The sequence below is a fragment of the Anas acuta genome, chromosome 5 (assembly GCF_963932015.1).
Source record: "Anas acuta chromosome 5, bAnaAcu1.1, whole genome shotgun sequence".
Lineage (NCBI taxonomy): Eukaryota > Metazoa > Chordata > Aves > Anseriformes > Anatidae > Anas > Anas acuta.
Window position 1 is genome coordinate 31,285,111 of NC_088983.1, and position 21,703 is coordinate 31,306,813.

The window sequence follows — 21,703 nt, forward strand, 5'->3', positions numbered from 1 at the left end:
TTGTTCTGTGTCTACAAGGATTTCACATGTGAAGACGTGAAGTTTTTGTCCAACAGAAATCTGAGCAACATTCTTTCAAAATTCTATTTAAATACATAAAGATATTACAAACATATAGAATGTAGGCTGTAAGAATTTGTAACAGTTAAGTTGTCCTTATATGTTACTACTTGTTGAGGAGGACTGAAATGTTTTTTTTCCTCCCCAAAAAGCTGTAAAGATAGAGCTCTAACCTTTAGACTGCATTAGTTGACTTTTGTTTTGAACAGAGTAAACCACTGTGTCATTTGTTACAAGTGTCAGTAACTGTCACTTCTTGTCTTTTTTCAGTGCCATGATGTGGACAACGCCACTCAAAGAACAAATAGGCATGACACAACACTCATCTTTTCAGATGAAAATGAAATGGAAATGACAGCTAGTCACACTGCAGTGATTGCACGTAACCTGAAAAACAATGAAACTGACAAAACTGAGAAAATAGATATCACATCATTTCTGGCTGGGTTAAACTCTAACAGTGGAAAGGCAGAAATGAGTAAAGAATTTCATTTCTCTGTTGATCCTACAAACCATCTGTGCCTATCTTTTGAACAGAAGGAAGATGCTACTGCGGTAAAAAAAATAAATTTCAATGAATTTTTGATACGCTTGAAGTCAAATGATAAAGCACTCAATCCTATTGAAGGACCTGAAAAAGAAAACCTTTTTTGTGTCTCTTCACAAGTCTCAGAAGACATGGCACGATCATCAGTGGAATCTGATTATTCCCATGAACCACTGGCCACCATCAATGTAACAAAAATCTTTAGAGAGCAAGATGATGGAATGGAAGTGACAAAATGCCAAGCATCTGATGTTAAAAATATGCGTTATGGTATTTGTGGGGCTCCACCAGAGCAATTACCGTGTCCAGATGTTACTGAGGCATTTGCAGATGATGGAATGGATATGACAACTAGTCACACTGCAAAAATGTCTTTTCCTTTTGCCAGTGTTGGAAATCAAAGTCTAAACTTCAAAAAGGATTTCCCATCCATGGAGACAGATAATTATTCTGTAGTAAAGAGAGCATCTCATCAGCAATTAATTGTAAAGCAGGATCCTCAACTTTGTACAAACAAAAAAACAGTAAATGTTGAAGACACTGTAGATACTACAGTGCCGCAAACTTTTAAGCTAGAGACCAGGGCTTTGTCTGCTATCCCGGGATCTGTTTCTTCTGAGACTGTCTTCCGAGGTAATAAAACTGTTTTTTCGGAATGTGGTGACATGGAAATTACTGGGAATTACACATATGTAATCTATAATGAAAGTGCCAAAGGAATGAGCAGTTCATGTCATAAAACTTTTGAGAAAACAGTTAATACAAACTCTTTGCCAGTAGAAAGCAGACATCCAGCACTTGATGATGATACAGAAAGTCTAACATCTTTAGATAATCGAGCTTCTGAGTTACATAAAACTAATGCACTTGAACACCTTTCAGGCTCAGATGGGAGAGCTGAAAGAGTGACCCAAGATCACGGGACTGCTTCAGTGGATGTTGGTTTTGATTCGTGTAGAAATTCAGTGTCCACTGGTACCTGTAAGGTGTTTTCAGGAAAAGATACAGCCTTGACTAAAACTTGTATTGACAAAGCTGATGGAAAGAATGTTGAAAATGAATTTCCTCCTGGAGTGTCCATGTCTGTCACCTGCAAACCACGTTTTCTTGATAACAGAATATCTACATCTCCCAATTTAAGTGAGCAGGAAAAAATGGAAATAACTAAATGCCAGACTGTTATCATTGATGATCAAAGCATTGGGATAACTGCAGAAGCAAAACAAATGCATGGTAAAAGAATTCCAGGTGAGAACCACAACAAAAATGTCAGTGCTGTGGCAAGTTCTTTGGACAGGGACAAGGAAAATCTTGAGGCAATTGGTTTTGATGTGAATATGAAAAGAAAACAGCCTATGGAAACTAATACTGATGATGTTGAGGTGATAATAGTCAATAAGAAGCTTAGAAAAACAAACTTGCAGGCAAGTAGTCTGATTTCCTGTGTGAAGAGCGTGTGTTCATTACAAGAGCAAAAGACAGAAATCGCAGAAAATCCTGCCACCACCAACAGTGCATTCATGTCTTTGCAAAGTCAAGAAGCTGATATAACTCAGCCTTTGAAAAAAACCCTTCAGAATGCTTCAGTTTCCTGCACAAATGACAAAACAGACGTGTTTTCAGATGATCAAAACATGGATGTAACCAAAGCTCATTCTGTTGCTTTTGAAGTTGCTCCTATTAATACAGTACAAGAATATGAGAATACTCATAATCAAAATAATGTGATATTCAAGCAGCTGCAAAAACAGATCTCCCGATTTTCCAATAATTCTGGTGTAGATCCCACTGCAGGTCAGACTGCAGCAATAGAATATAGGGATTTTAAAAGGAGCTTGGATAAACAAACTGTTACGCCTTTATCTGCAAATGGTATGTTCATTTCTAGTAATGAAACTGCTCCCTCCGGAAATACAAGAAATGTACAACCTGCAAAAGTACTAGGTATAAATGCAGATTGCCAGAACTCTGACAGGCAAGTGAAAACCCATACTATGAAGGTAGTAGACGATGCACTGCCAACTCGAGAAGAATCTGAGAGAGATTTCCTGATCAGCAAAACAGTTTCTTCACAAGAGGATTTGAAAAATCCTCTGTCAGTCGATGGCCTGCACTCAGGTATTGAAGAGAAGTTACGAACTAATACATCTGAACAACAGAAGAGAAGTTCCAAGTTGCCTTCCTTTTCAGAAAAGTCTGTTTTATTTCCCTCTGGTGAAAACATGGACTTGACTGAAAGCTATGCAGCAATTTCTCCTGATCAAAACATCCACATGATATTACCAGGAAGAAAAGCAGCATCAGTACATGTTGTTGAAGATGAAAATAAAACATTATCTTTAAAAAGAGAGGTCATGATGACAATAAACAGTCAGGAGCAGCCTGGGTGCAATACGTATTCCTTGGTGTCTGGTAAGAAAATGTTAACTATGACTGGTTTAAAGCATTTCGTAGATGAGAAAACTACCATATTTTCGGAAGATGCTGATATGGACATCACAAGAAGTCATACGGTTTCAGGAGAAAACAAAATAATTTTGCTGCCTAAAAGTTCAAGCAATGACATACCCTTTGTTTCTGGGGATAAAACTTGTGTTTTTACAGACAATAATGACATGGAAATAAGTAGATTTGATACTGTTGCAATTGATAAATCTGTGGAAAAGGCTGCAGCTGGAGGGATGCTTAGCAGAGCTAATAGGACTGAAAGGAAAAGCTCCAAGGGAACAACAGGGGAAAAGACTGTTTTATTTTCACAGAGTAATGAGGATAATGACATGGAGATCACAGAGAGCCATACGGCTGCAATAGGCCATGAAATTGTCTCCCAAAAAGAGGTCAGGCTTCATTCTCTGTCTTCAGCTCAGCCCGTTAAAGCTGTTAAGTTCACAAGTAACCAGAGTTATGTGGACATTACTATGTCTTGCCCTGCTGATAAAATTACAGTAAAACTTTTACATGATGATAACTTGAACTTGAATAAAGAGGTTGAACAGGATGCTCCTTCAAACCGTGATGCTACTGTGCTTCCTGTGGATGATATGGAAATCACTAAAACCCATAACGTAACTTTGGAAGCAAATTCTCTGTGGGCTAGGCAACCCAATCGGTCTGTTCCTCTATGTTCCACAATTATTTTTACAAATGACAAGGCTGATATGGAAATGACCAGCTATCTCCCTGATGATGAAAGTACTGAAAGAGTCATGTGTGAGGACAGAGTAAACCCAGCTAAGCAGGTTGGACAGGAGGCTCTTTCAGGTAACAAAACAGTTGTTTTTACTTCTGCTGAGGATATGGAAATCACTAAAACTCATACAGCTGTGTTAAGAGGTGATGTGTGGGACAGAGGGTTAGTTCCAGCCATTTCTGCAGTTCCTGCTGATCAGACCACTGTGTTTCCACACAAACAAGATGATATGGAAATAACCGTATCTCATACCGTTGCTGTTAATAACAATATGGAAGGATTTGAGAACCAGCAAGTGTCACGTAAAAACACTCGACAACCAGGCTTGCATAGTGCATCGTTGTCTGCTTGCAGAGATGAAGTAGATTCTCTGCAAGTAAAAGATCTGAATGGTGAGTATCTTAAAAAATCTAATGATAACCTCACCACTCCTGCTTCATCAACCTCAGCATTTCCTACTGAGAAGGGAGCTGCCAAAGTTCACAGTGGTGCAATACCAGATTCCATTTATTCTGTCTCACTTCCAGAAGACACTCCGGATGTCCGGGCACCACAGGATCTTGACCTTGCCACGGATAATTCAGTTCCTGTAAACAGTCAGCAGGATCTTGTACAGCCAGGAAAACTGAAATTAAAGAGAGTGCCTTTCAAATTTCCAGGTAATGCCCCCTTGGAGTGCAGTGAAGAAACTGGAGATGTGGTATCCCGTGTTTCTCTTCCTGTTCAGCAATCGGATTCTTTGAAGAGTCCTCCAGATGGACTTAGTAGTCAGACAAACCAAGTATTGAAAGATAATTCATCTAGGCATGAAGATCTAGATACAGTTTTAGCCAAGGATGGAGCAGTTCCAGTTTCTGACAGCGAATCAAAGGAAAACGAGAGGCTGTCAGCTGAAGAGGAAGTACTTCCAACAGACTTCCAAATAAAATCTGAACAAACTAAGCAACCTTTGGTCAGTGACAGTCCAAGAGATCCAGTAGATCCTACTCTTCTACCTAAATTATCAGGTATTTTAAATGTTTGTTCAAAACTGGAAAATATTAGAAGGAAATCTATAGTTGTCTCTGTTCCTGAAACCACTGTTTCTGACCAGCTGCATAAGTTACCAACTCAACCAGAGGATACCTTGAGGTTAGGAAAAAATACCATAAATGAACAAGATAATTTATTTTATCCCAAAGAGCAGGAGAATGCATGTCTTGAATCTGGAGCAGCTCCTGTAGGTACGAATTTAGGTATGGCACTTAAGGACAAATATCAAGGAATAAATGTCCCTCTAGGTATCTTCCAGCCTAAACTACCACGCAGAAGAAATCCTTCTGTTTCTAACGTGCAAGACATAAATGCAAAATCTTCAGAGAAAGTAGAAGCACTGGTTTCAGAATTAAACCTAAACACCGGTGAAGCACCAGATTACACCAAATCTAGTAGGCAGAACTTCAGCCCTTCTCGGTTTATAGCAGAAGAATTTCTTCCCATATGCCAAGAAGCAATGGATTCGAATGATTCTGTAAGCTTTGGATCTGTGGAAGATGGTTGCAATGAGATAAACAAGAGAAACATCTCCCACAATGAACAGGTTAAACGTGAAGAAACAAATGAACAGGTTAAACATGAAGAAACAAAAGCTTCTTGCAAGAGCACAAAAAGAGCTTTGGAACAAGATGAGGAGGATCTTCAAAGTCTAAAGAAGCTCAAGGCAGAAGAAAGCTTGGTTGGTGGGACCTCCCTTGACTTGCAGGTGAGCCTGATCACTCGTTGACAGCATATAAGTGCACTGACAGTGCTTTTTAGATATTGAGATGCAAATTCTATCGCAAGTTTGTAGTCATTTTGTTCTATTTTCCCCAGAATTTCTCTCACTGTTTTATCAAACTAAAACAATTGATGTGTGCAACTTTCCAGATCCATGACAGAGTAAGGGATATGTCAGTTCTCTCCATAGTATTGAGCCTTTCTCAAATAAGTATTCTTAGTTGTCTGTACTAAACCATGTGCTAGTTGTTGCTTAGGTATAGTGATAGATTAAGGCTGAAAGCAATTACTTAGAAAATGAATGTTTATTTTAAATTAGCTGTCTTATGGACAGCACAAATTGCCATGGGCTCAAGAAAATCTGTGCAAATATGGAGCGCTAATCTGACCTTAAAATTAGTTTGTACATTATCAATACAAACTTTCCAATTCCTAAAGCTGCAAGAGTGTGCTCTGGTAGCTACTGCTTTGAGAAATGAATGAGGGATTTTGTAACATCACTTCCTATATGCCATGGTAGGAAATGGCTTAAGTATATGCTGATTAGCTATAAAATGTGCAGATACCAAAAATAAATTCTGAATGTCAAGAAACAGCTACATAAGCAACTGATTGAGTTATTCTTACATTGTTTCATATAGCTTTTCTTTTCCTTTTTTTTTTTTTTTTTTAACTTGCTGATACTAGGTTACTTCTGGCGCTCTGTCTCAAAGCCAAGTAGATGTTCGTGAAGGTGAAGATCTTCCAAATCTATCAGCTAAAAACCTGGACTGTACTCAAGCCAACAGCAGCAGCTCTCTAGATTCTGTTAAGGCTGACACAGAATTAACAAGTAAGACTTCCTTTGCAGCAATTGTCTCAAACTTTTCTATTCTTTTTGCTTAATCAAGGATGAGCCCTACCCATAATACATATTTCATTTCTGAAAAGCCTTGAGTGCCTTTGGCACAGCTTCCTACCCAGCCAGCTGACGTGGTTTTACGCTCTCACTATGAGGCCAAGCCATTCAAGCAATACTGAGATGAGGAGGAAAAGCAGTAGAATTTAAGTACACCTTTGTTTTAGTGGGCAGGTTGGGCTGAAGAGGTAGTTTAGTTCCCCTAGCACAGAGTAAATCTTAGTTTATTAGCTCTTGCCGATCAGCTGGTACCTACCAATGAGGCAGAAATCTGCCGGTCATCTGGTAAGTGATATTTTGCCTATCTTTACAAACCCAATTCCAACTTTGCCCCTTGCAACCATGAATATATATGTTTAGTCCAGTGGAAGTTGGACTCTCCTTGGAGTGAGAAACTAGGCCTTCTTAGCTTGGCACTTGAAAGCTATGGTTTTACCTAGAAATTTGCTGGCAGCTCAGATGCCATTTGGTCTCTGCCTACCAGTGTTGCCCTCTGAACTGGCTGGAGTCTGTTTCTCAGATTTATTACTTTTTAGTATGATACACGTGGCTTTCCTCCTATAGAAAAGTGAATTCTGTCTTTTCATTACCGCTCTAATATGAATTTTATTTTACGTTAAATTTCTAATCTATTCCTTAGGATTTGCCTAAAGTAGTTTTTTCCTCATTAACTTCATTCAGCACCAGATACACACATAAAGGTCGAACTCTACATTAAAATGGCTTTACTTTTGGAGCTAATGAACTAAGATTCATATTTCTGTAATAATATTTTTAACCCCACCAATGCCCTTTTCTTATTTTTCTCTAGTTCAGCGATGCAGTCAGATGGAGTCTCAGCTTCTCACAGACAGCCTCTGTGAAGATAATTTATGGGAGGTATGCATATAGCTGAGAGATGTTAATTTCTTTTCCTAACAGGAAAAATACTTGTGTGCATATATACCAGTAAGTATTCTCACTTATGTGTATGTTTTTCCTAACTTTGCAGAAATTTCAGAGTGGTGTTATCACAGTTGGAGAGTTTTTTACGCTTCTTCAAGTCCATATTCCAATTCAGAAGCCCCGACAGAGCCATCTTCCAGCCAATGTGAGTGTCTGTCCTCCTGATACGCATGAGGCTTTGAATTGTACTTGTGGTTTGTCGTCATTGTTTTTTAACAGCTAAGTGGTCTGTACTGAAGGTCTTTAGATGAGTCAAGGCAGAAGTCAGTTCCACCTTTGCAAGTTAGACATGACATGCTTCCAATTCCATCTTTGCTTGTTTACCTCTGGTAACAGATGCTTTTTTTTTCCCCTCAGTACTGAAAAGTAGAATAGATTTCTATCTCTTGACAAAATACTGTGTATTGAGGATCATCTGTTCTTGGATAAATATGCTGATCCTTGGTTTTCGAGCTTGCTTAAAGAGCAAAATGTTTGAAAGTAAGAATTAGAAGCTCTATCTATCTTCACTTTATCTTCTTACTACATCCATCATCCACTGAAGTCAGAATCCTGAAATGCTGCTCTGCCCTCCTGCTGCCTCTTCTCTTCTGAGTTGCTGCACCATGACATACCTGTTCGCCTTATTTCTCACCCTTAAGTCTGTTCTGCCTGATCCTTTTTTCAGTATCCTCGTTCTGGATGGAGGGAAGACTTCTTTTGAATTCTTGCTGATATGGGAACAAATATTTTGCACGCATGCATACAGACAAGCACCATGTATTAGTAGTAACCTGATACCAAACAAGGAAGTAATTGTACTGTGCAGCCTCTCTGAAAACAAGGCAAGGTGTCACAATTAAGAGAAGACTGAGATTTTTCACAAGGCAGTTTTAGGACAAGGAATGCCTTTCATTAATCCACCTCTGGCAACATAATTCTTAAAGTAGAATTTATTTCTGTAAGCTCATCTTGAGTCTGTCTTTAACCCATCACACTTCTCCATCCACACTTCTCATGTTCTTCAAATTTTGATATATGAAGTTGATCTTCAGGTTGTTCTTCTTAAAGCCCTGTGAAGAGAAAACCTCAAAGCTAGTATAACAGCACATGACTAGCAAAAGCAAAATAAAATTTGTTTGGGTTTGGTGGGGAGGAGTTGGAGTTTTGGGGTGTGGGCTTCTTTTTTTTTTCCCCAGTGGTTCTGTTCCGTTATTTTTGAAGGTACATTGAGAAGGCTGCAAAAACATATATTTTACCTTTAGCTATAATGTTCTCAGAGACCTGATGTGTTTTTAGCTATACTATGGTTTTGTTCATTTAGCATGTGGATTGCTTCAGTCAATTACAATTGCACCAAGTCCTTTATTCAATCTGGGTTTACTCAATGCCTGGAATTTAGTTCTATCATTTACATCCGGTGGAGGGGGGGAGCACTGAGAAAAACTTTCCAAACTGAAAAAAATGTGCTGAATTTTAGTGTATCTGCTTTCCAGTATTTCTTCCAGCAACTCCAATGAAAAGGTAGATTCCTTCTTACATAGCCTAGTTGTTGCTTTCCTTGTATATAGCCACTTCCAGCAATACGGTAGAGAAACTTACAGGGACAGTCAGCTTTGATGTGCAAATTGGTAAGCAAGATACTGAAGTCAGTTTCTTATGTTCAGTCCTTAGTTTTGGATAAGCACTGCAAAATGTAAGTGTGTATTGCCAATTGTGTTCCAAGTATAAATATCTGACTTCTAACTCTTTACTTTCAGAAATAACTGGAAGATGTTCCCTTTATTTCCCCTAACTTAAAAGTAAACTAGGAAACTTGTCCCATTACAATATTTTACAATATTTTAATAGCTTACATATTTCCTATCAACTTGATTTTTACATGTTACTGTTAATATGTCAGTTTTGGGTTTCAGTAAAGATACCTGATTTTTATATAAGCTCTCTTAAGAATGGTGTATCAGGGTTGCTTGTTTGTACACCTTTGTGTAGTCAACTGATTTTCCAACTAAATGCTGGAAATAGTCTCTGTCACCTGTCTGGATTTCATGAATAACTGCCATTTCTTAAAAAGATTATCTAATAAAGTAGTATGAATGAGCTGCTTAGTTTTCTCTACTGACATGGAAAGCTGAGTTTTATGAGTAGAGTAAGTTTGTTTTTATTTTTTATTGTGTTTATTTAATAGAGGATATGGGGAATCAGCTCAAACAGTTCCATTTCTTGTTGCTTACAGCAGTTTATGCTGGCATGGCAAATGATGTGCCAGGGGCAATGGAAAAGCCATCCTGCAAAGTGTAAAGCCTTAGCAGTGTCTGTATAACTTAGAAGTGGGTTTGGCAGGTTCTTCTATGCCAGTACTTTTTCTAGCATGCTGGAGAACTTTTCAGTAGTCTGTTCGATGTTAAATAAGTTCTAATGACATTCATTCTTCCTTCTTCTGAATGGGTTCTGTGACACCTCTTTTGGTAGAGTGAAGTAGTTTCTATCACAGTGACATGTTAAAAATTCCTAACAGTTGTTGTGTATGAAAAGGTGTATTCAAGAACATACTCTTTGCATGCTAAGTGGTATATTTATGAAAATTCTTTACTTGTGAAATTCATTCTGGTACTTCAGGTTTAGTTCTTAGAAAGCTGGCTCCAGTATAACCCAGTCTTACAGTTGTAAGATGTTACATTGTCAGGGTATGTAAGTCAGCAGAACATTCACATTAGAAATTTGGATACCTTCGTGGAAATAAAGCACCCTGTTGTGGTGTTCTGCCTTTATTCATTCCTTCTTTGCTGACTGACTGAGATTTCTGAGTTGCCTATGCAAGAAGAAGTAAAAAGTGTCCATTTTAAAGTTCTTTATAATTCTGATATGGTAAAAGAATGAAAGCCGATAAAAAGAATGAAAGCTATATTAACATAATTTGTATTGATTGAATTGTTTCCTTTATGAGTTTTAAATCTCTTGAAGTTTTGTTTAAGATACTATTCTTAGCTACAATTTAGTTTACACTTCCAATTTGCAAATTTATTTGTACTGAGCTGTCTCTAAATATTCATGCGTCTTACAGAACTTTGGTACGACTCATTAGCATCTGACCGCTGATTAAAAACAAACATAAAAAATAAAACAATCACAGAGACTAAAAGCATTCTCTGAAGGGATTGAATTAACCTGTTATTTATGTGCTTCATATATAAGTAATTTTTGGAATATCCCCATCTTATTTATTGGATGTGACTAAAGGCTTACTAAAAATTGTGAATATAAGATAACTACGCTTGATTCAGAATCTTGTTTTACTCTAGAGCACTATAGTTATCTGGGTAATGTACACACATTTTTTCAGGCTTCTGTCTAAAAGTAGTTTAACCTCTTCGAGTTTAGGTTTTCGAGCTCTAGTGATGAGAGCTCCTTTTTTCCCAAAAGGAAGCCTGTTCTCGAAAGTGAGGAAACAGGGAGCATAAAAGTGAAATGAGCTACTAAGGTTATAAGATTACCTTTTCACAGAAATAATTGGACAGGTCCAGAATGGGGAGGAAAAAAATCGTTAAAGTACATCAAGCTACCTCCGTTATTTTTTTTCCTGTTCTGCAAAAAGAAAGATTCAGGCCTTTTTGGTGGTTTCTGTACATGAATTGATAGAAAGTTGCTGTTTTTAAAAAGCATGCATCTTTTTTTCTTTTTCCTCATCATTTTTCCCTCTGTTCTTTTCCAGTGTGCTGTCAGTGCACCACCAACTCCAGAAGACCTGATTCTCAGCCAATATGTTTATCGCCCCAAGCTGCGTATTTATGAAGAAGATTGCCAGGTCCTTTCTCAGATGATAGATGAGTAAGTCTTTTCTTTCTCTTTTTTCAATCACAGGTTATATTAGTAATTCTATTTTTCAGCTCCATTTGCATGCAGAATGTCCTTAAGAAAGTTATTAATTACAAATGGGAAAAACAGAAAAACGGGAACAAACTTACTTAATATAGGTAGCCAGTTTATTACAGGTTTATATGGTATAGGGCAAACTCTTGGGGAGGAGCTGTGGTTATGGAGATAAAGCTTGTTTTTCCTCTGGTACTAATAGAGTGTTTCAGTTGCACATCAGAAGAGTTAAAGTAAAAGGTTTTGAGTTGTACTCAAAATAATCAAACATAGGAAGCAAAATCATAATAGGTTATGATCTGTTGTTTGTTCCTATTTTCCAGTCTTTACTGTTAATTGAAATACAGTTGCCATAACTTATTTCCTTAACCTGAAGGTCACTTCTGGTCTGATACATAATGCCATTTACAATTTGTGTTAAATCAAGTGTTATGGTAAAATTCAAAATCAGTAGTAAGATTTTTCGCAGCCCTGTTAGCACGATTTCCCATTTCTTTAGCTGTGTAACTCTCCATCTCCTGTTCAGACCTGTTCTCTACAAAAAAACAATAGAAATTGAACTTTGCATTATGTTCCAGAGTGTAAAAAACATAGCCCCTCTGTAGTGAAGGCTTTAGAGGACCTCTCCAAGATGTAATACCCAAATAAATGAAAATGTTTACATTTCCATATCTTAATTAGAAAAGGTGAATATAGTGTATAAATACCAATGTACTTCTTTATATGCTTGATGCAGTTACAACGAGCCTTTCTTTCAATTCTTCCTTTTTTTTTTTTTTTTCCTGTGTTTCAGATTAAAACAGTATGTAAGCGTCCAGGATCAACCACTGGTGAACGTGAATAAGAGTTTGTGGGAAGTAATGAGAACCTGCTCTGATGAAGAGGTAATATTGCATAACAAAATAATGTGATGAAGAAGTAATTTATGCATTCAAATTTACGAAGAATTTGCACATTTAAATAAAATAAGAACCATAATGGTCACTGAGTAACAGTAGGTAGGTAGAAGATACAAGGTAAAATATTTTCTGAATGAAAGTCTACTATGAGAACTGGAATAAAGAATTTCTTATATGCCAGAAGGGTTGAATGCAAAAATGGTTATCGTACTTTAGAGGAACATGTTACTGTGAAACAGAAAAACTTGATATTGATAATTCAGGTTAGATAAAGAAGAGAAACTTTAGAGAAGCATAAGCAAACAGTGCAATTTTGGAAGCGAAAAAATGAAGTGCTCTTACTGTTGAAGCTCTAGCTTCACTGGTGGTGCAGAATTGTCCATTAACTTAAATGTTTATTTAGTTTGGAAAGGTATGGGTAATAGTGTGAGACATAATAAGCAGAAAACGTTACACAAAAATAAAACTGCATACAGAATTTGGAGTGCAACGGTGGTGTCATGTGCCAAAAGAAAGATGATGAGGCCAGAGGGTATTTAAAGGAGGATGCTAATGATAATGGGCTCAAAAAGCACCCCAAAGACATTTGAATTTTAAAAAGCAGAAGCATTATAAGAGTGTCCCAAACAGAATTAAAAAGGTAGATAAGGGATTGTTTTCCTCACTTTCAATGCCAAGAATAAAGGACTAGTCAAACAAAATAAAAGTAAAAAATTTGGAAGACAGTATTGTTCATAGTTCATAATTAGATTTGTATTACAGTTTATCACTTAGGCTAGGATATTAGCTGGATTCAGGAAAACTATACTTAGAAGCAATAAAAGCACCAGAATCACTAGTGAAAAATAACAGATTTGAAAGGTTATTAAGCAAACCTCTACATACTGGCATTACAATGATACCACCTAGTGGAAATGGATTGAAAACACTACAAAAATGCTTTTTGTAAGTTCCTCTCATCTTCTGGATTGACAACTGTCAGAGGAAACCTTGAACTACACAATTCTCATAGTCATTTATGAAGTAGTTGAGTCACCATTCCTGGAGCTGTTAAGACTGGGGACATGGTTTAGTGGTAGACTTGGCAGTGCTAGATTAACAGTTGGACTTGATCTTAGATGTCTTTTCCAACCTAAAAGATTCTGTGGTTCTGTAATCTGTAGCTATATTCTATTAAAACAGGGTTTTTTTCATTTCTTGCAGTTTGGGCACTGCATGGACTTCTGTTAACATTTTGGTTAGCCTCCTTATGTTAGCCCCTTAGTAAGGGGGCAAGTGTTCTAAATAAGTCTTGAACAATTAGAATGAGACATCTGAATGAAGCTGCTGTTTTTTAGCAAAAGCGTCTCCTTAAGTTATTGGAGCTGTTAAAATCTGATGATACTGCTTTCTATGCTGCTCACTCTTGGAATACAGATTGTGTTGGATCTTTGCTAAGAAAACCATTACTTTAGTAGTAGCCTTGAATTAACTTGGATTGTCCAGTCTTAAATTCAATTTCCTTTGAAACTATCATGTAATACTGCAGCTAGAGAAATGGGGTATTGCAGGGAGGGAGAGCAGAGAAGAGAGAAAGAGTTGATTGAAATCTTTTGTTTCGCATTCCCATTCACTTTCCCTTCTGTATTTTCTATTCATTGCAGCTGAAGAGCTTTGGAGCAGAACTGAACAAAATGAAATCCTATTTCATCAAAGAAAGTAAAATCTTGGCTCACAATGAGAAAGAGGCATTATACAGCAAATTACTGCAGAGTGCGCAGGTAATGTGCCGCAAGGCTGCAGAGGTTTAGGTTTAGCAGAGGAACTTCTATATTTTATCTGTGCTTAGGCTGGCGTAAGCTGTGACCATCAAATGTAGGACCCTAACCATCTTGTATAAGACTCCTTTGTATTGAACTTGTTTTCCTTTTATTTATAAGCAAATATAAAATACATTGGGACAGTGACTTTTTCTTCTAGTTGAATTACAGGAACCTTCTACCTAGGTATAAGTTAAAAGCTCTAGAAATTTATTTAGTTACATCTCATCTCATCCCTTCAAAAAAAGAAAGTCATTATGCACGTTGTTAAGTATCTGGTACTTTCTTACCTATGGCAACTGTATTAGTGTCTGTTAGTCTGCCTCTTCATCCTAATGACAGATTGTGTCAGCTGCGTTAATTAGTTTATTAGCAAGCAAAGATCCACATGGCGGTCCCAGGAGGCGTTCAGCTTCTTCAAAAATTTCATTGACTTGTGTAAGAACACATTGCAACAGAGTACAATTTTCCCGTCTTAGGAACAATATGAAAAGCTACAGTCAAGAATAGCAAATGTGGATGAATTGCTCAAGGAGGCAGAAAGCTGTCTGGCTGAACTGGAAACAGGTATGTGTTTGCAAACCAGCGATTGATTTGCTGATTTCTTGTCCAGTCCCTCTGTTTTCCTGTAGAGCTGCTATGTAAATGGTCACTTCAAGATTCTGTGTCTGGTGGTTGCTTAGAATTTTAAAGTCCCATATTACAAATATCCGTTAGGTCTGAACGCCTTCGTTTGTGTCTGCAAACTCGTTTTGTGGAAATAACCTGCACATCAAATGAAGTCTGGGAGCATTTCTGCGTTGAAATACAGAATTCTAATTGTAGCCAAGCTGGCTAAATCTGAAAGTGATGACAGTACAGCTGCTGGCAGCACACAGAACCTGCTAGTGATCCCGCAGATAGGCAAGGCTAAGCTTTGTACTCCAGGACTGTACCATTTTCAGTGTCATGCCTGGATGGTTTAAAACTTGTTCAGCTGTGTTCAAACAAGCTGCAGTCAGTACTTTGGGATTGCCACGTAATGATAACTGTGTCTCTTCATAGCACCATAGAATAGTTTGGGTTGGAAAGGGCCTTAAAGATCATCAGTTCCACACCCCCTGCCATGGACAGGGACACCTCCCACCAGACCAGGTTGCTCAAAGTCCTATCCAGCCTGGCCTTGAACACCTCCAGGGATGGGGCATCCACAGCTTCTCTGGGCAGCCACTTCCAGTGCCTCACCACCCTCAGAGCGAAGAATTTCTTCCTTATATTTAGTCTAAATCTACCATTTTTTAGTTTAAAGCCATTACTCTTTGTCCTATCTCTACACTCCCTGACAGAGAGTCCCTTTCCAGTTTTCCTGTAGCCCCTTAGGTACTGTAAGGTTGTTAAGAGGTCTTCTCAGAGGCTTCTCTTCTCCAGGCTGAATAACCCCAACACTCCCAAACCCTCTATGTCGGAGAGGTGCTTCAACTCCTTGATCCTCTCTGTGGCCCTCCTCTGGAATCATTCTAATACTTTCATGTCCTTCTTGTGCTGGGGGCCCCAGAGCTGAACACAGTCCTGCAGGTGAGGTCTCACAAGAGCAGAGCAGAAGGGGACAATCCCCTCCCTCATCCTACTAGCCACGCTTCTTTTGGTGTAGCCCAGGACACGGTTGGCTTTCAGGGCTGCAGGCATACATCGATTGCTTGTGTTGAGTTTCTCATCAACCAACACTGCCAGGTCCTTCTCCACAGGGCTGCTCTCAATCCATTCTCCACCCAGCCTGTGTTTGGTTTTGGGATTGCCCTGGCCCAGCTGCAGGATGTCGCACTTGTTGAACCCCATGAGGATCACACAGCCCCACCTCTCAGGCCTGTCCAGGTCCCTCAGGATGGCATCTCTTCCTTCTAGCATGTCAACTGCACCACACAGCTTGGTGTCATCGGCAAACTTGCTGAGGGAGTGCTCCATCCCACTGTTTGTGTCACTGACAAAGATGTTAAACAATGCCAGTCCCAGTTCTGACCCCTGAGGAACACCACGTGGCACTGATCTCCACCTGGACATTGAGTCATTGACCTCAACTCTCCGAGTTCAATCATCCAGCCAATTCCTTACACACTGTGTAGTCTTATCTGTCAAATCCATGTCTCTCCAATTTAGAGACGAGGATATTTATTTTTTGTTTTTCATTTATTTTTCTTCCTACTTCTCAATGCCTTCAGTAGAAATTAAAGTGCATGGTAATAGCTTTGAAACAATGGAATTAAAAGGAGCTTTATTCTTTATCTGTTACTACTTGAGGGTAATACTAAAATGTCTAGAACTCAGAGATACATGTAAATGACTTCTAAATACTGAATCTGGAAATTCTGCAGAGACCTTCTGATCCTTGTTTCCCACAGATTCTGAATGGGAAGATTGTGAGACAGACTGCAGTGAGGAAATGGCAGAAGAGGACTCTGAATCAAAAAAACTAGAGGAAGGTAATGGTACCAGCTGAACTAAAAGCCGTTTTTTGTGGTGTTTTTTGTTCATTAATGTTGGTTTTGTTTTGGTTATGGTTTTTGGTTGTGGTGGTTTTTTTTTTAGTTTTGGAGAGGGTAAAACTGCCCCCATCCTTGCTGTATTAGTTGATATCAATGCAAAACTTACTGCTTTCTTTCCCACATTGGATATAGCTAATAACATAAGTGTTAAAGAATGAAAAGGATTTGTTCTTCTCATGGATAAATGGGATTTAGGACTTGGAAAAATATGACTGAAAGGGTGTGTGCTGGCTATCACACCCCGCACTTCAACTGTTCTGTAACTACTAGCTTTTGTTGATGACATCAGTATCCAGGTAGAAGTAAGAGCTGTTGAGATCTTTCATGTTGTTAAGGAAGATGACTGCACAGTGAGTTAGGGCTGTCTTTGCTGCTCTTTTCTCTTACAGCTTTTTTTCCTCCTTTCTCTTAGAATTGGCAAGCCTCAAAGCTCAAGAAGAGGAACTTGAAAGGTAAGATGTCAAAAAGCATAAAGGAGCTTAAAAATGTACACACTCAGGTTCTAGAGATTTTTATGATTTTTCACCAGTGTGCTACATCAGATGTTTTGCTTTATCTTTGCAGAGAACTGTCAGATCTGGAGACTGAGAATGAGCAAATGTTTGTTCAGTTGAAACATCTACAGGAAAAAGAAAAAAGCTGCGAGGAACTCCTGGAGAGATACAAGTAAGGAAGAGGGTTTCAGGTTTTATCTTTTTCTGTCAGTTCATTCTGGGGACTCGCATTTCTATATAAATATTTTGGGGTTTGTTGTTTTTCCTTTTTATTTTATTTGGAAGATCTTTGGATGCCCCTCTCTTCACAATCTAGGATAAGCAAAAAAGCATTGGTGAACTCCAGTATGTGAGGGACTGTTCTATTAAAAACTTTGTAGTGACACTTTACATCCAGTCTTTCTGTATCCAACTCTCCTCCCATCCCAGAATTAACATTTATGTGAAATGAATAGTATTATGCTTGGGTTCCCAAAAGATTCTTACACTCTGTTGACAAATGAAAATTTATTTGGTCTCTTCTAACATAGCTGCAAGTGCACTTAATGCTCTGATCTGTGTCCTTCAGATAATTGATTTGGTTGGTTGGTTGAAACTTAGTTGTGTTTTTGTTGTTTTTTTTTTCTGTTTCTTTTAGCTTCCCTGAGTGGGAGATTAGTGAATGGACTGAACAACAGGCAGTCTTTAATTTTCTTTATGATTCAATTGAACTTACAGTCGTATTTGGACCCCCAATAGGTAAGTGGCAAAATGGGTAGTTTTATGGCTTATGAATTTGAAAGGTTAAATAGTTGCATGATAGAAACCCAAAGGTTCTACGTTAGTGAATATTGACTAAAAAGAAATAGAAAATAAACCACAGTGCGAGTAGGCTGCTAGTAAGCAGAGAGATGGCTTTGAATATGTTTTATCAGTGCTTTCCATTAAAAAAAATTGTAAATATGTGTAATGAATGTCTGTTTCTGAAGAGGAAGAGCTGCAACTGCAGAACTAAGTATGGAAATTACTGATACTGTTTGTTTGTTTTCTGTTTTCTTATGTTTTTCTTTTTTTTTTTTTTTTTTCTTCTCAGATGGTGATGTTTTTGGTGAAAATCCTTCCAGAAAGATAGTTAGCCTGAGCTTTGAATCTCTCTTGGATGGTAAGATTTTGAGTAGCTTGAAAGTAGCTGCCCTCATTATCTCTTACTGAGAGGACACATTATAAATTTGTGTTTAAGTTGCTAATGTACTACTACATGGCTTTGAGGATATTTCTTGCAACGTGTTTTTTAATTTATTTTTTGTTTTTAACAGAGGAAAAAGCTCCACTCTTCTCATGTTTAGTCCATAGACTTGTCTTCCAGTTTATTGAAAGTCAGGGCTGCTGGCAAGAAAAGTGTCCCACACTGCAATATTTGCCTCAGGTAAAGTTCCAGGAAAGCCTATGTGACTCTTGAAAAATACTAAATCTTTTTTTCTCACAGAGAATAGGGCTGATACCGAGAACAAAATCATATTGATGAATACTTCATTAATGCAAATCAAAATCAGCTTCATGAATAAATATTCTGGGATGAGACGGGAAGTGCCTGTCCCAGAAGGCAAGAGACCTAAAAGCTGTGGTTTCTTCCTAGTTTGCTGCCTTAGTGATTTCTTAAAATCCTTTTCTCCTGCTAGTAGAAATCAGAGAATTGAGCTGAATGCCATTCTGCTTCCAAAAGAATTAACAGTTCAAATCACCAAGCCCAGTTTGGTGTTCCCACATATCTGTGTAGTCCTGTTGACAAAGCCAAGGAGAGAAACTTAGGGCAAAGAACCTATGTTTGTTTTTATGTATGTACAGTTTAATTTTTACATGCAAACTGAGATAGCAGTTAAGCTGCATTTTTCTTTTAATTTTCTAGCATAAAACTGCATTTTCAAGTATCACATAGTTTACCAGTCTCAGTTCCAATGTAATTTCTCTTCTGATCTCATGTGTAGGTGCTTCATGATGTCTCTTTGGTGGTGAGTCGCTGCAGGATCTTAGGAGAGGAGATAGAATTTCTGGAGAGATGGGGCGGAAAATTTAATCTTCTGAAGACAGATATCAATGACACAAAGTGAGTAACGTCAAGTGGAGCTTACACAAGTCTTACAGAGGGCCTCTAGACAATCAGAAAGATAATCAAGATAATTTGGTTTTCTTTAAGATGTTATTTTATGCAACTCCTTATTAACATTTTAACTTTTTTTAGTATAATTGAACTATAATATCCAAAAGGCTGGAAATGAAGCTCCTCTGGGATTCAGCTAACTTCCTTACTATCTTCTACTCTCTCCTTGCTTGCTGATTTCCTCTTTGACTTGACTCTCTCACTTAAAACTTTAGACCAGAGTGTAGCGATGCAAAGGAGACAGAGCCAAGAGTTTACCTGTGTAGCTTAGTGCTTCGTTTCTTTTATAATAGGCTTAGTCTTTGATTCACTTCAGTCAAGCAGAAACAGCCCTTGAAAGATGAATGCACTTAAACTAAAGTTTATTTTATTTAGCTTTCATTTTCTCACACTACTTCCCACCCAATTAATTTTTGTCTGCCTGCCTTTAAGCTGTTTACATACATTACTCATACATTAAACATACATTAAAGTTTGTACTACTCTTTGCAAAAAAAAAGTGTTCTACTATGTGCCAAAAGTCCCTTAAAAGCTGCAATTATTTAGGTCAAGAAAACAGATGCAAATGCAACCTATTCTCGGATTTACTGTGGTAGATATACCTTGGAATGACCATTTTTTATGCTTGTCCTGTTTTATGCTATCCCATAGCGTCTATTCCCTGGGCCTTGTGTACTTGGTGATGGTCTTACCCTTATTTGCAAAAAGATTCAGTTCTGGCCTTCCTGGATATTGTCATAGACAGTACTGTTCTAGATAGAAATTTGACCTGATTTAAACAGGGTTGGATTCCTGAAACAAACTTAGAATTATGGTCCTGCTTAAAAGCTCAGAAAACTTTAGCTAGCTAGAAATGTTTTATGTTAATTGGAAAACAGATGTTTGACTATTGCTCTGTACTCTCCTGTAATTTTGAAAGGATCTGTGAATTACGTGGGTATAACTTCTGTAGGGGTTTTGTTTTCTAATTCAGTGGCAGAATGCTGATAGTGTTAGTATGGAAAGGTTCTTTTAACTTTATTATGAAGCCACTGCTAATCTATTTCAGACTTCTTTAGGAACTCTTGAGCTTATTGCAATTTGTTTTCCTTTCTGCAACTGAATTCAAAGGAGAAGGCGTTTTTTTTGCGTATTTGTGCGTTTTGTGTTGATATTTTTTGTTTTTATTTCTCACACAGTTTGAAGCTTTTGTTCTCCAGTTCCACAGCTTTTGCAAAGTTTGAGGTGACTCTGTCTTTATCTTCCAACTACCCAGCTACTTCACTGCCTTTTACTGTCCAAAAACAAATAGGAAATATTGGGTGAGTTGAACAGAAAGAACCACTCCACGTAACTGAAATTTAAAGGTAGGGGTGGGATATTAAATGGTCTGTATGCCCTCTAACACATGGTAATTGTCTCTTTTCCAGACACGAGGAAATTTCTGCTGTTCTGTCCAATGTACCAGTTGGTTACCACTATCTGCGGAGAATGGTGAGCTTGATCCATCAAAATTTGCTCCAGGATGCCAGATGATTCACTAGATCCAAGTGCAGGACTGAAGAAGTCAAACTGGACAATCTTTGACGTTAGCCTCATAAGAATTCAAGGTCTCTCTCACCAGAATGGGAATGTTGTTGGCTTCTCAGCTCTCTAGGAATCTTGTTTAGTACCTGCTTGATATCGAGGATGCTCAATGTAGACCACAAGCTTTTCTTTTGTACCAAACTATAAATGGAGAAGTCTCTGAAGAGGACGAGGAAAAGTTTCTTAACTCTTCTTTTAATCCAGTCTACTTTTCTTCTAATCACCAGTGGTCTTGGCCTCCTTTTATAGTCTTTCCTAGTATGAATATTCTTCTGACATAACTTGTTAATTTTATTCTGGATTGATTTACAGAGCTCTTGCGTGAAACAATAATGATTATTTTCTAAATTAACACGACTGGAATTTCCTTTCATTAGCATTACTTCTTCACTGTATAACACTCTAACATATCACATCAATTTTGATCTCTATCAGTTTCCCGGAACCCTTCCCAAAACACAGAATGATAGTCTTGCTTCCGATTAACCAAATAACCTGTAATAATTAGACAATTGGCCAAAGCTGAAAAGACTTCGGTCATGAAGACTACAGATCTCTGTGCTTGACCATGGACATCAGAATGCAACAGACTTGGAGTCACCAGGTTCAATCTGTGTGAGCTGTTACAACACAAAGTTCGTTCTGATGTTCTGTGCGCAGGTCTTCGTCCAGTCCAGTCTCTCTCTTCATTTTGGTACGTTGTCTGAGGTTGTAATGAGTTAGAATTTTAGTGAGGAGACAGCTATTTAAATTTAGGAGGCGTCTGTAATATCATTGGTGCAGTCCAGATTGATTTTGTATATAATTTATATATTATGTAGGTTGAGCAGTTGGAACTGATATAATGCTGATTGAATTCATGGTGTTGAAGCGCCTACCTAAGCAATCCACTCTGTAGGCTGACACCATTTTTTGTAACTCTGTAAAATACATTGAATTTGAAGATGTTTTCATGTGTTTAAAGTGTTGATGTATTTTTGTCCTTTTACATTTTTTTTGTTTCTATTTGCAAGGTGGATGTTAATTAAACATTTGAATAACTGTT

The 21,703-nt window shown here is 37.9% G+C and overlaps 1 protein-coding gene across 2 annotated transcripts in view; it reads left to right on the top strand.

Annotated features, from left to right (window-relative positions):
- Positions 1-21,703, top strand: part of KNL1 (kinetochore scaffold 1) — a 30,669-nt gene extending 8,966 nt beyond the window's left edge. For both annotated transcript variants that reach the window (XM_068683659.1, XM_068683660.1), the window contains 17 exons: positions 331-5,538; positions 6,240-6,384; positions 7,262-7,329; positions 7,442-7,540; positions 11,087-11,202; positions 12,038-12,128; positions 13,787-13,903; positions 14,422-14,509; positions 16,318-16,398; positions 16,874-16,913; positions 17,026-17,127; positions 17,593-17,693; positions 18,028-18,096; positions 18,251-18,360; positions 18,920-19,038; positions 20,271-20,393; positions 20,502-21,703. In XM_068683659.1, coding sequence (XP_068539760.1) covers positions 331-5,538; positions 6,240-6,384; positions 7,262-7,329; positions 7,442-7,540; positions 11,087-11,202; positions 12,038-12,128; positions 13,787-13,903; positions 14,422-14,509; positions 16,318-16,398; positions 16,874-16,913; positions 17,026-17,127; positions 17,593-17,693; positions 18,028-18,096; positions 18,251-18,360; positions 18,920-19,038; positions 20,271-20,393; positions 20,502-20,607 — 6,783 coding nt within the window. In that variant the 3' untranslated portion in view covers positions 20,608-21,703. The remainder of the gene's footprint in view (positions 1-330; positions 5,539-6,239; positions 6,385-7,261; positions 7,330-7,441; positions 7,541-11,086; positions 11,203-12,037; positions 12,129-13,786; positions 13,904-14,421; positions 14,510-16,317; positions 16,399-16,873; positions 16,914-17,025; positions 17,128-17,592; positions 17,694-18,027; positions 18,097-18,250; positions 18,361-18,919; positions 19,039-20,270; positions 20,394-20,501) is intronic.